Genomic DNA, 10652 nt, shown 5'->3' with positions numbered 1-10652 from the left:
GTAGTTGCGTGTACAATACCACAACTTGTTATGATTTCGTAGACTTTTTATGATTTGTGCCTTGAATTGCCTGGCCAGCTGGGCGCGAGGCAATGCCATCGCCTTGAAGTGCAAGCAAAGCAGAACGTCGTTCCCACAAAGCACATTATCACGTAATTTGAGTGAGAACATGTCAATTGTCAAGGTTGACAGTGATCACAGCCTATCCAAGAACGTCGTGATGTTGGCACTCCGCACCCTTTGGTTGGAAGACTGTATCGTTGCCGACAGGTCCTCCATCCGAGTTGACTTGTCATCGAAAGCGGTAGCTTATCGTTCGTTCCCGATGCCTGTTGCACCAAGCGCAGAAATTCCGTACGACAGCTACGGAGTGTTCCCTACAGAAGCCGACGACACCCTGCAAGTCAAGGTATCCATCGTGCTATGCGACGATGACGGTGGCAGGGAAAAAACCATCGCTGTTAATTGCATGCTAGTCGCCTTGAATCACCTTATGAAGCACCGTTTTTTGTCTATGTGCGTGACCTTTCCCCAGGGCGATGTCGAGGTCCTGTCCAAGTGGAGAGCCACCAAGGTCGAAGGGTACGGCCCGGCCCCGCAAACCGAGCGGGACATTCTGAGAGGGTCAGCTCCTGGACCTTTTAAAATGATTCCCTGGCAAGATGTCAGCCGCCTGTACACCCCCACGCTTCACAGCGCCAGCGACAACCTGCAGGCGCTGCTGGAGTGCTATGAAAGCCCCAACGTGTTGCGGAACCGTAAGTCTGACGCGCCGCGCTTGGACACCTCCTCCCTCGTCGAAGGCTCCAAGGAAGTAATCAACGGCCTCGAAAGCATGGAATGGTACTCTGACGACGCCCTCCGACACGGTTCCCCCATGTGCAGCACCGTCTCCTCCCTCAGCCTGTCAGATCAAGGCGAGGACGAGTGGGCTGGCTTACGGGAGGCTAGAAGAACCTCGGCGCGGTTTCTGTGTGGAGATTTCGTGGAGGCGGCCTCGAAGGTAACGCAAGCCAAGACCTGCGTGCATTCTGAGGACGGCGGCGCTGCGTCCGGAGCCAGAAAAGCCTGGTACGCCGAGTTTGGAAGCCATTCAACTCAGCCCGACTTGAACGAGTGGTTGTTGCAAAGTTTTGACGCATCCGACAGTATGGAGTCTTGCTGGTAGGCTTCTGGGCTCCTAAACCGAAATCCAAGGTTTACCTAAAACTTGCAGGAGTCACCATTTTTCTGTAGAGAATTGCTTTGAAGTTCCTCATGGTCACGGCTCGTTGTCGAATCCCCGTCAGCTCACCAACGTCAAATCATCGCCGTCAGCTCACCTCAGGTTTTTTTCAGACTTTAGATATGGCGATAGGAGACCTTTCGCGAACCCGGCCGGCGCGTTAACAGCTCACCGTCGTATGTGTTGTGTCGTCAGTTAATCAGAACTGGGAAAGTTCCACTAATTTCATATAAGCCTGAAATATTGTAATTATCATGCGAATGATATCTCGACTTCCCGTTGACCAGCAAGAGCAAACTCCAAGTCTCCTCACCCTGGCGTCCAGCTTCCCGTTTCCCTCGGACCCACGTCAGAACAGCGACCCAAATCCCGTGCCGCATTTCGGGAGGCTGAGTCTACAGCCGACAATTCACCAGATGCCCATGCACCCTCAGTCAATGTTCCGACCAATCATGCCAGTTGGCATGAGACCACCGCCGCACATTAACGGACTGCCCATGTGGGCGCCCAACAGCGCGCAGATTATGCCCAACAACAACAGCGCCATGGGTGGACAGGCCTACTGCCTGCCCCCAGGGCACGCCTCCACGCAGCCAGTGCTGAAGTTACGCCACCCAAGCGAAAACAGCGCACAGCCAACACTCAAGTTGCGCCACCCAGATGATGTTAACTCTGCAAACCCAAACCTTCGCATGGAGCATGGGGTTCACCAAGAATATCTGCATGGGGGCTTCCCGGCCCACCAGCCTCCCAGGCCTGCAGTGCTGTTTCCAGACATACCTCCCGCCAACGGCGCGGCGCCAGAGCTTAGAAATGATCTCGGAGCCGGGGCACAGGGCGGAGCACGTGGCTGGGCCGACGAACCCCAGAACTCCGGTCACTGCTCCCTTCAGAGTCAGGGTTCGGTGTCCGATGATGGCTTCCACTCGTACCCTGGGGACGCGCACTCCTCCCGGGAATCCCAGTCCATGGAGTCTCTACCGCCAGGCGAGGAAGCAGACGTCGCCGCGTGGTTGAAAACTCAGCTGCAGATCGTCCCAGGTCAGGCTTTCGTGTACGCCACGAGCACCGGCGTTGGCATAACCCTCGTTACGGACACTGGTACCAATTTTCGGCCTATCCAGAAGATCAATCTTACTCTGGATGAGTCTGAGGAGAACATGGCCACAGCGGCTGAGGTTTTCAAAACGTTCGTGATTCAGATGATTCTGGACGAGGGCGGAAGTCGCTGGGACGTCGCCGATTGCGACGAAGAGCCCGTCGCGTCCGTGATCGCTCTGTTTGCCTCCCACCAGAATGACAAGGCCGATAAGGACCAGAAAAGGACGGTGTTAAAATACGAGCGGAAGGATTTGGAAGAATACAAGAAGCACCTAGCCATCCTGACGAATAACCTAAACCGCGTTGACAAACGGTCAGCTTATTCAGTGAAGAACCTGTCCAATGACGACAGGCCTGTCGCCAAGACGCTGAAACGTATGCAGCAGACCCTGTCGCAGATGCCTCCGCAGAATTTTGTTGTGAACCGAATGTTGGTGGATCCTCGCGAGGCGCCGACGGACGCCCCTGAGACGCACCTCATGTATGGGCCGCGCCGCGACACTAGAAGAGCGCTAATGAAGTGGAATAAGGTTCAGTTGCCACAGATGTCCCGCGAGGGCAGCGAGGCCTTCATGAACCGGTACTTCATGCGAGCTCCCATCCTCAAAATGTCGGACATGTCGAGCCAGCTGAACGTGGGCCCCAACAGAGGTATCCCTCTGAATGACATCCCTTTTTCCGGCCCCAGTCAAGCGCAGATCGACCGCGAAATCGCGGGAACCCGAACAGACACGAACGAAATGACTAGGATTTACTCTCGTGAGGTTTCCAATTACCGGAAAGCCCTAGCAGCTCCTCGAGCTGCAGGACTCCACCTCCCCGGCAGCATGACGGTCGATCTTTTGACTCTCGTGAAAAAGAAGAACAAACGGAGTCGACCCGTGAACCAAGTGTCTGTGCAAGCGGCAAATGTCGACGAGAACCGACAGGAACTCCAGGAAGTGCTCTTGAGTATCGCTTCTCCGGCATCGCAACCCGGCATGTACCTTCCCACACAGGTGCGGCGTGGACGCGGCCACGACCATGTGAAGCATCTCACTGAGTCTGCTGCCTATTTCAAAGTCAATGGAGACCACCGAATCGTGCCTCTCGACTTTCAGGAGGACGTCAGACGGATTGCAACTCAGACAATACTCCGACAGTACTCGGCGCAGTTCCAGACATCGTACGAGGTAGACTGCGCTCGTGCACTTGCTGATCTGGCAAACTACGGCTACGTGTCGCAAGACCGCGCTGGTCTGGACTACATTAAGATCGCCTTGGAATCCGGTGTCCCCACCTTCCCCGTACACAACTTAGACCAAGGCCACGACCACCTGATCCCTACGCTGAACCGCTTGGAGAACGCGCTATTTCACTGCACGAAGTCTCCTCGGGTCAAGGTGCTTCTCGCTCAAACCCAATTCGCAGACCAGAATTACCCCTCCGACAGCGAGGCGCTCAAGTCCATTACCGAACTGCTTACTCGCAACAGCCGCGCGACCCGCACAGATCTGGCCTGTAGTTTCTGCGGTGGGCCGCATGCCACGTTCAGCTGCACCAACCACACCCACCAGCGAGCTGGGATTCAGCTGGAAATTGTCCATACCACCAACGAGAACGGTGACTACGCACCTATTTGGTTCATGAAGCTTGACCTACGTAACGGCATTGTCAGTCCCAGTGAAGCTTTGATGTGCTGGAATCTGCTCACCCGAATGAAGCAGATATCTCCATCGTCATTCAAGGCGCTCTTCACCCAGCCAAGCCACAGCTCTGAGACGTCGCGGTACTGGATCCAGACCTCAGCAAACTTGTACAGCAAAAGGGGCGGCAACGGTCGACAGCGGATTCTCTTACAGTCAACCCAGGACAACTCGTTCGTGACTAACGCGGGGTATCGTTGGATCACGGAGAAGATGATTTTGAACGCCATGGGAGGCGCCAAAATCTGCCATCACTGCTTCCAGCCTGGACATGTGCATTCGCAATGCACTGGAGTACAAGTGAGTGCAGACTACGATTCATCATGCAGATTTGCTTTGGATGTGGCCAAAGGGGACACAACAGAATTAACTGTGAGCAGTATTGCAACTGGTGCCACTCAACGGATCACCTGACCGACGTGTGTACTTCATACTGGCACGGAAGGCTACTGCGAATTGGGCCTGGTCATCACCGGATGCTGCCCCAGTGGAAGGCTGTTCAAGGCCTTAACCAACAACTACGAAACACTGAAACGCTTCAGGATGAAGCCATGGTGTACACGAATGACGTTATCGACAACGAACGCGACATCCACGACCTGTGCGAAGGCGACGAGGCGGAGATTGACGCCGCAATTGAAAGGTTTAGCAACGCCCGTCGAGTTGAGGCACGTGCGGGACAATATAATAGATGGATGAACCGACTGGATGGTAGACAGGCTCTGGACCAGTTCGTTGAGGACAACCGTGGAGAGCTACAAGAAGCCTCAATGAGGTCAAGGCCTCCCAAGGCCGATTCTGATGGCGAGTCCACAACAAGCGCCTCCAGCACGGGAGCTCGAAGGAAGAAGACGACTTGGTCCCAACTGCCCGTCGACTACAGGCGAGGCAGAGGGCGCGGCAGAGGGCGCGGTCAGGCAGGCGGTCACAATCATGACGACCCCAATTATGGTCGAGCCCACAGAGCCCCGCCACCCGGCACAGTCCGCGAGGTGTCAGGTTGCGGTCGTGGCGGGCGAGGCAGCTGTCGTGGGCGCTAACACGCATGTTGCTGCGTGAATGCTTGCTTACATGCAAAAATATAATATATGGCAGCAAAGTTGGAAGAACTGGTCTCTAAAGAGGCGGAACTGCGGCGCTCTCTGATGGCAAGTGTAGAGAGCGAAGCCATGACGTACATTACCCTCGGGGGTCAGCTGGAAGACATAGGGAATCAGCTGACTCACTTGAAGTCCAGCGTTGAAAACATAGAGGTGGAGGGTTTAGAGGTGTCTGGACACACTGCCTTGGAGTCGCTCACGAGACGCATCCAATTATTAGAGCAGGTGAAGAAATTCGAGGAGGCGCAGGATGCATTCGATGATGCCCTTGAGGCACATGAAATCGATGTAGCTGCGGACTATGTAGTTGAGGGAGAGGATCTGCTCTGTCAATTCATATGCCCCCCTTTCTCGGAATTGCCTGACGCCCTCAGCAAGTCTTGCCGGCTGCGCCCAGATCTCCAGCAGCTGACTGACGAAACCCAGCACTTCCGCCTCCGTCTGAGGTCCAACAAGGCCCAGCTCAGGGCGCTGGTTGACGATTTGATGAGGGAGTTTTGGACGTTTGCGCCCTCGTCTGTGACCGTCAGACCGGCAGTGTCTCGGGATGGGTGCACGGTGGCCTTGGATCACCTGTGGCACGCTGTGGCGAGCTTGGGTTGCCTAGCACCCTTCCTATCCACACTCAGCAGCCGTTTATTGTCAACAGTGATTCAACCTCTGTTTGATCTGGTCACGTCCAAGCACCTAAACGGATCCAGCAGCGTCATGGTGCTAGCACAGGAGGAACAGGGCGAAGATAACGCCCGTATCTGGTCGTGGCGACTACAGAGGCATGACGCTGCAAGATCTGTGCACGAGGTTATATTGACCCCGCTGTTGTCATTCGTGGACTTCCTCTACCGGCACTTCTGTTTCGATACCGCAATGAAGGCAACTTTTGGCGGGTATTTGTGGGCCTGGCTTGTACAGAGGACAGTCCATGTCCTTCCTCATCCAACAGACAATCTGGACCGGGAGTTGATTCGAAGCCTCGAGCGCCTCGGCCAGACGTGTGGCTTCGTGAAGGCCTCTGATTCTCGGTTACATGACTTCGTCGACTCAACCGAGTTAACATCTTGGAGCCACAGACGGGTTCGTATACTGGAGTCTGTCAAGGAGCTCATATTTTCGGAGGATGTAACGACTATGGACGTTTCAGACGCCTGTGAAAAGGACTCCTACACCAAGTGCTGCTCGTCCATGGGCGTCAAAACCCCCGCTGTGGCCGATTTGGACCCTAGTCTGGCGCACACCATCAACCCCCACGCACTCGACGACTACCTACAGCACGAGAATCGATGCGGCGCCTTTAGCTGCATGTCGGTGCTACCGGAATGCTCAGTCTCTAGCTCTGTTTACAAGATTGTCAAGCTCATCCGAGAAGTCGTGGAGGAGTCCACTGATGTGGGCAGGCGGGAGTTAGACGACCTCTCTGAGCAGATGCAGCAGACCGCTCGTGACATGGTGGAGCTCTTCATTTTTACTCGACCAAAGACTGTCGATTCTAGCTCCCTTGTCGCTGGGGCTCTGTTCTTTTCCGACTGTCTCTATGTAGGTTACTCCTTGAACCTGCTGGCGTTCAGACACATGTCTGAGACCTGCTTCGTGGATCAGGTGCAGACTTTGCAAAGACTGCAGCAGACCGTGTACAGTTCTGCTGTAAAGCAGAAGTGGGAATCGTTGGCCTTAAAGTTGGAAACGCCCCTGGGTCTGATGAACGAATTCGACGTCGAGTACCAGAACATCGAGAAGGGCCTCGCAGTCGTGGTGGGTGACATCCGCAAGTCGGTGAAGTCCTGCCGAACTCTTCTTCCGTCATCGGTGTTCCTGTCCACATCAGCTTTTCTGGTGGACGGTTTGTGCTTGGCGATTGTGAAGAAGCTGCTGGCTGTTGGAAAGGTATCCAGTGCTATGAGCGATCTTCAGTCGGTGTCCGTCGTGCTGAACGCAGCCGCCTCTGTTCTTCAGGCTGCAACGCAGCAGCTAGCCGGGAAGCAAGATACTCCTCCTTTATCGGAAGCCTTACGCGAAGCTGTGGTGACTCTGTTGAACTCGCTTCTCGCCCAGATCCAACCAGTCGTGGACATCTCCAAGGACGGCAAGTCGGTTGGCGAGGCATGTCAACAATGGTCAACCCTGCAGCTGATCCAGCAGGTGCTGGAGGGAGATTTAATGCTGTTTCTCAGCGAGCAAGAATCGATCCGAAGCAAACTGACTCGCCAGGAATTCCGAAGTCTGTTGAGACTGAACGTAAACAAGTGAGTATTTGGTGTTCTCGTCATTTCAGCCTGAGTGTGTACGTACAGGAGGAAAGTGAAGGATTCGTCTACTCGTAGTCTCCGCGACTTGTCAGTGTATTTTTAAGGGCCAAGCTGCTTCACAAGTCGCTGCGTAACTGGTGTCTGTATCGATTACCATAAGCTCATCATAGTAGTCGGTGGCTGTCCGACGGGGCTCAAAAACGGCTGGATACACAGGCAAAGTGGACTTGAAGAACACTCCCAGAAGAGGTAGAAGAAACCAGATTCCGAGCACGATGCAGAAGATGAGTTGCATCGTTTTGGCGTTGCACTCAGGCAGTAGCATGGCCCCTATGACGAGTACGTCGATGAAACAAAACGAAATCAAGTGGACTAGTCGCACATATAAAGGACCGAAGCGAACCAAAGTGCCTACTAGTTTCTGCCTTTTGTTGAGGTTGGCGAAGTAATCGTTGCCCCCTCTGGATTTTGACTGGATCCCCCACCCACTGAAAGTCAATGGTGGTGTACCCCCAGGCTGCCAGGAACATCACCACCCCTGCGATCAGCCACAACGAAGCGATTGTAGTGGCGACTGTATTTAGTCCACAGGCAACAGTGTTGAGCGTTTTCGTGGGAGCGAATAAGGTGTACGCCATTATCAATGCCACCCCATTGATAATATTGAGCAGGGCAGTCCAAAACAAGTAGGACACGTAACTATGTAAAGGTTACATGTCGCATCACCTCTTCTTGAAGACAGACGAGAATAGCGCGCCAACGCTGGCAACCCAGACATTGCCAGTGTCTCCTTCGCCCTTCTGGATTGCGTTTTCATCCTGGAGGACGTTATCCGCCGGCATAATTAATCCTTCTTCTCGATCTTCTTGCGGCGGCAGCACCGGCATGCGATGCACGCAGAGCAGCTGACACCCGCCAGCAAACCAGCCACGGCTGCTATTGTAGTAAGCGGCGTGCCGGCTCTGCCTTCCTTTACCATACGCGAGACGTCTTGGAGACTTCCGCTCACCATAGTCAGAGCCTTATCCATAAAGGTCTTCGGCCGTGGCACCAGCACGCCTTCCACCGACATGTACCCATTAGTAGCGAAAGACATCATAGCTTCCGCGGTTCTGCGTCCAGAGTACTTGTAGAGCTTTCCCTTGTTAAAGAACAAAACCGTGGGGAATCCGCGAATCTCGAAGCGTCGGGCCAGGTCAATATTCGCAGTGGCATCAACACGAGCTACGGAAAACTCTTCAGCCATGGAGGCTAACTTCTCCCACTCGGCAGACATCATACGACAGTGGCCGCACCAAGGAGCATAAAACATCACAAACCAAGGTCCGGTGGTGGATCCCGTAGCCGCCTGAGTAAGGTGCTCGAAATCGTCATCCGTCAGGACCTGGGAGGACTTGGCTGGGAGGCCAGGCAACTGAGTCGGAACCCTGGCCGACGCAGTGGTCGGTAGAGTGGTGACTGCCGTTGCCTCCGCTGTCTTCCATTCCGTCGCTCTGCCGGGAAGAACTGCGTTTACTGTGGGTACGAGGGGAGTCTCCGGACTTGGAGCATTAACCTGCTGGGCTACTGACACTGCAATCAACAGAGACGACAGGAGCTGTAGATATCGCATTGTAAAAAAGTATTGCAGTTTTGTTGAGAGCACTCATGGGACTCATTGTGATTCCAAATGGGTAATTCCTATAAATGGGTGACGTCGAGCTAGAGCCACTAGTAACACGGCAACCTAAGGGTGGGCTGTCGTTGACTGCCAAGAATGACAACCAACCTCGAAAGGGTCTATATGGCACTACTGCTTGTCTTGACCCCGTGCGATTCGAGGAATTTGACCACTGCTACGTCTTCTCGAAACACGCCAAGAAGCCAGACGGCATCATTCCTGCGGCGCAGGTGCACACTATGATCATCAACGCTCTCCGCGCGCGACAAGGGGTGGACGGCCTGATTCTTGACACGGTAGGAGCCCTCCACAGCGTCTATGGATTAAGTCCAAGCGAGATAGACCGCGACTACACGAGACAGGAGTTCCAGGACCTTGTCTACCGAGTGTTCGTCTACGTTCTCCAGTTTCTGAAGGTGCATATGATTACAGAGGACTCCGCGTGCGGCACGAAGACATTGATTCGAGTGCGTATGCCTGAGAGCAGCTGCCGAAGGGTCGCCGATCTGAAGTCGTACCCTCTACAGATGGACGACGACGTGACGTCCTTCGCCGAATTCAAAGAAGATCCCAACTTTGTTCCTCCCTTCATCCCGTTCGAGACGGTGATTGAGGAAGGCCCTGCCCACAAAGGAGGCGCAATGGAGCGAATTGGACGGGTCTTCCAGAGGTATGATCGGCTTTCCCGGCCCATGGATGCGGTTCCTGACACCCCGGAAGCCGGCATGTTCCGAGACGTGGATAGGATTCGGCTGCTCGACACGGCTGTCTTCGAGTTTGTGAATTGCGAGTACCTGATGAAGCACAAGTGGATGAGCGCCTCTTTCGCTCTGTCTCAACCTGTCAGTGTGGAAGCGCTAAGGCACTGTTGGGGGAACTTCATGTTGGTGTGGTCGTGGAATCAGCCGCTGGACCAGATAAAAGACTACTTTGGCGAGGAGATCGCTCTATACTTTGCCTGGCTGGGATTCTACTGCAAAATGCTGGTCGCTCCTGCAGTCGTTGGAACCCTACTCTTCGTTCTCCAGCAATTATTCGACAATGAGTTCGAATTTAATTCCCGCTTCCTTAATATCATTCGCGTCGGTTTCTGCGTTTTCATGGCTGCTTGGGGTTCGATTTTCTTCCAGTTGTGGCAGCGGAAGCAGAAGATGCTCAGTCTCAAATGGGGCATCGAACTTGTCGGTGGGAGCGCACGAAGCCCTAAGGAGACTCCCTGGTTCAAACACGATGGCTACGCTCGTGACCCTGTCCGACCAGATCTTTGGCGGAAAACCTTCGCTCCCAAGAGCCGAGCGTTCCGAGAAATGATCACCTCTGTCATAGTCATTGCTGCGACCCTCGCATCCATCCTCGTGGTGAACGACGAGATCACCGACTCCATTCTGGCTACTGCGGGATTCAGTGGAATGACTGGCTGGTCCGAGAAGGTGGAGCACAGCGAATGGGTTGGATTTTTCTTCTCGCTTGTCGCTATCCGTTACGTCATCACCTTTCTCACGGCCATTGCAATTAAGATCCTCGACTTCCTGTGGGAGCGTTTGATCGCCTACAACCTGGCCAGCTTCGAGAACCATCAGTACATGAACCGATACCAAGATAGCGTCTCGTATAAGGTATTCTTCTACAAGTTCTTCA

The 10652-nt window shown here is 54.2% G+C and overlaps 5 protein-coding genes across 11 annotated transcripts; 4 read left to right on the top strand and 1 right to left on the bottom strand.

The window, feature by feature from the left end:
• Positions 1 to 42: 42 nt before the first annotated feature.
• Positions 43 to 1168, top strand: KVP17_002645 (uncharacterized protein; the record flags this gene model as incomplete). Of its 2 annotated transcripts, none has more annotated exons than XM_068519099.1 (1): positions 43 to 1168. In XM_068519099.1, a coding segment is annotated over one exon (1126 nt), but the record flags the coding sequence as incomplete, so codon positions are not given. The 2 variants fall into 2 exon arrangements, with proteins under 2 accessions (XP_068371634.1, XP_068371635.1); XM_068519100.1 differs by having other exon boundaries at positions 170 to 1168.
• A 311-nt stretch (positions 1169 to 1479) lies between these two features.
• KVP17_002646 (uncharacterized protein) lies at positions 1480 to 5051 on the top strand (the record flags this gene model as incomplete). Of its 3 annotated transcripts, XM_068519101.1 has the most annotated exons (2): positions 1480 to 4311; positions 4341 to 5051. In XM_068519101.1, the coding sequence occupies 2 exons, from the start codon at positions 1480 to 1482 to the stop codon at positions 5049 to 5051; spliced, it is 3543 nt and encodes a 1180-aa protein (XP_068371636.1). The 3 variants fall into 3 exon arrangements, with proteins under 3 accessions (XP_068371636.1, XP_068371638.1, XP_068371637.1); XM_068519103.1 differs by having other exon boundaries at positions 1480 to 4425; XM_068519102.1 differs by lacking the exon at positions 1480 to 4311 and having other exon boundaries at positions 4488 to 5051.
• Positions 5052 to 5099: 48 nt separating this feature from the next.
• Positions 5100 to 7429, top strand: KVP17_002643 (uncharacterized protein; the record flags this gene model as incomplete). 2 transcript variants are annotated; one of them, XM_068519095.1, is made up of 2 exons in its annotated part: positions 5100 to 7351; positions 7381 to 7429. In XM_068519095.1, the coding sequence occupies 2 exons, from the start codon at positions 5100 to 5102 to the stop codon at positions 7427 to 7429; spliced, it is 2301 nt and encodes a 766-aa protein (XP_068371630.1). The 2 variants fall into 2 exon arrangements, with proteins under 2 accessions (XP_068371630.1, XP_068371631.1); XM_068519096.1 differs by lacking the exon at positions 7381 to 7429 and having other exon boundaries at positions 5100 to 7355.
• A 24-nt stretch (positions 7430 to 7453) lies between these two features.
• KVP17_002647 (uncharacterized protein) lies at positions 7454 to 8966 on the bottom strand (the record flags this gene model as incomplete). Of its 2 annotated transcripts, XM_068519104.1 has the most annotated exons (5): positions 7454 to 7480; positions 7509 to 7815; positions 7844 to 8053; positions 8081 to 8316; positions 8364 to 8966. In XM_068519104.1, 5 exons carry the CDS (start codon positions 8964 to 8966, stop codon positions 7454 to 7456), a joined length of 1383 nt encoding a protein of 460 aa, XP_068371639.1. The 2 variants fall into 2 exon arrangements, with proteins under 2 accessions (XP_068371639.1, XP_068371640.1); XM_068519105.1 differs by lacking the exons at positions 7454 to 7480; positions 7509 to 7815; positions 7844 to 8053 and having other exon boundaries at positions 8199 to 8966.
• A 74-nt stretch (positions 8967 to 9040) lies between these two features.
• On the top strand, positions 9041 to 10652 carry KVP17_002644 (uncharacterized protein; the record flags this gene model as incomplete). Of its 2 annotated transcripts, none has more annotated exons than XM_068519097.1 (1): positions 9041 to 10652. In XM_068519097.1, a coding segment is annotated over one exon (1612 nt), but the record flags the coding sequence as incomplete, so codon positions are not given. The 2 variants fall into 2 exon arrangements, with proteins under 2 accessions (XP_068371632.1, XP_068371633.1); XM_068519098.1 differs by having other exon boundaries at positions 9041 to 10593.

Source organism: the organism of the source record quoted next (assembly GCF_019968985.1).
Source record: "MAG: Porospora cf. gigantea B chromosome Unknown PgB_NODE_814_length_10652_cov_120.701, whole genome shotgun sequence".
Lineage (NCBI taxonomy): Eukaryota > Apicomplexa > Conoidasida > Eugregarinorida > Porosporidae > Porospora > Porospora cf. gigantea B.
Note: the sequence above shows the minus strand (reverse complement) of the source record. Positions and strands in the feature narration are given on the sequence as shown.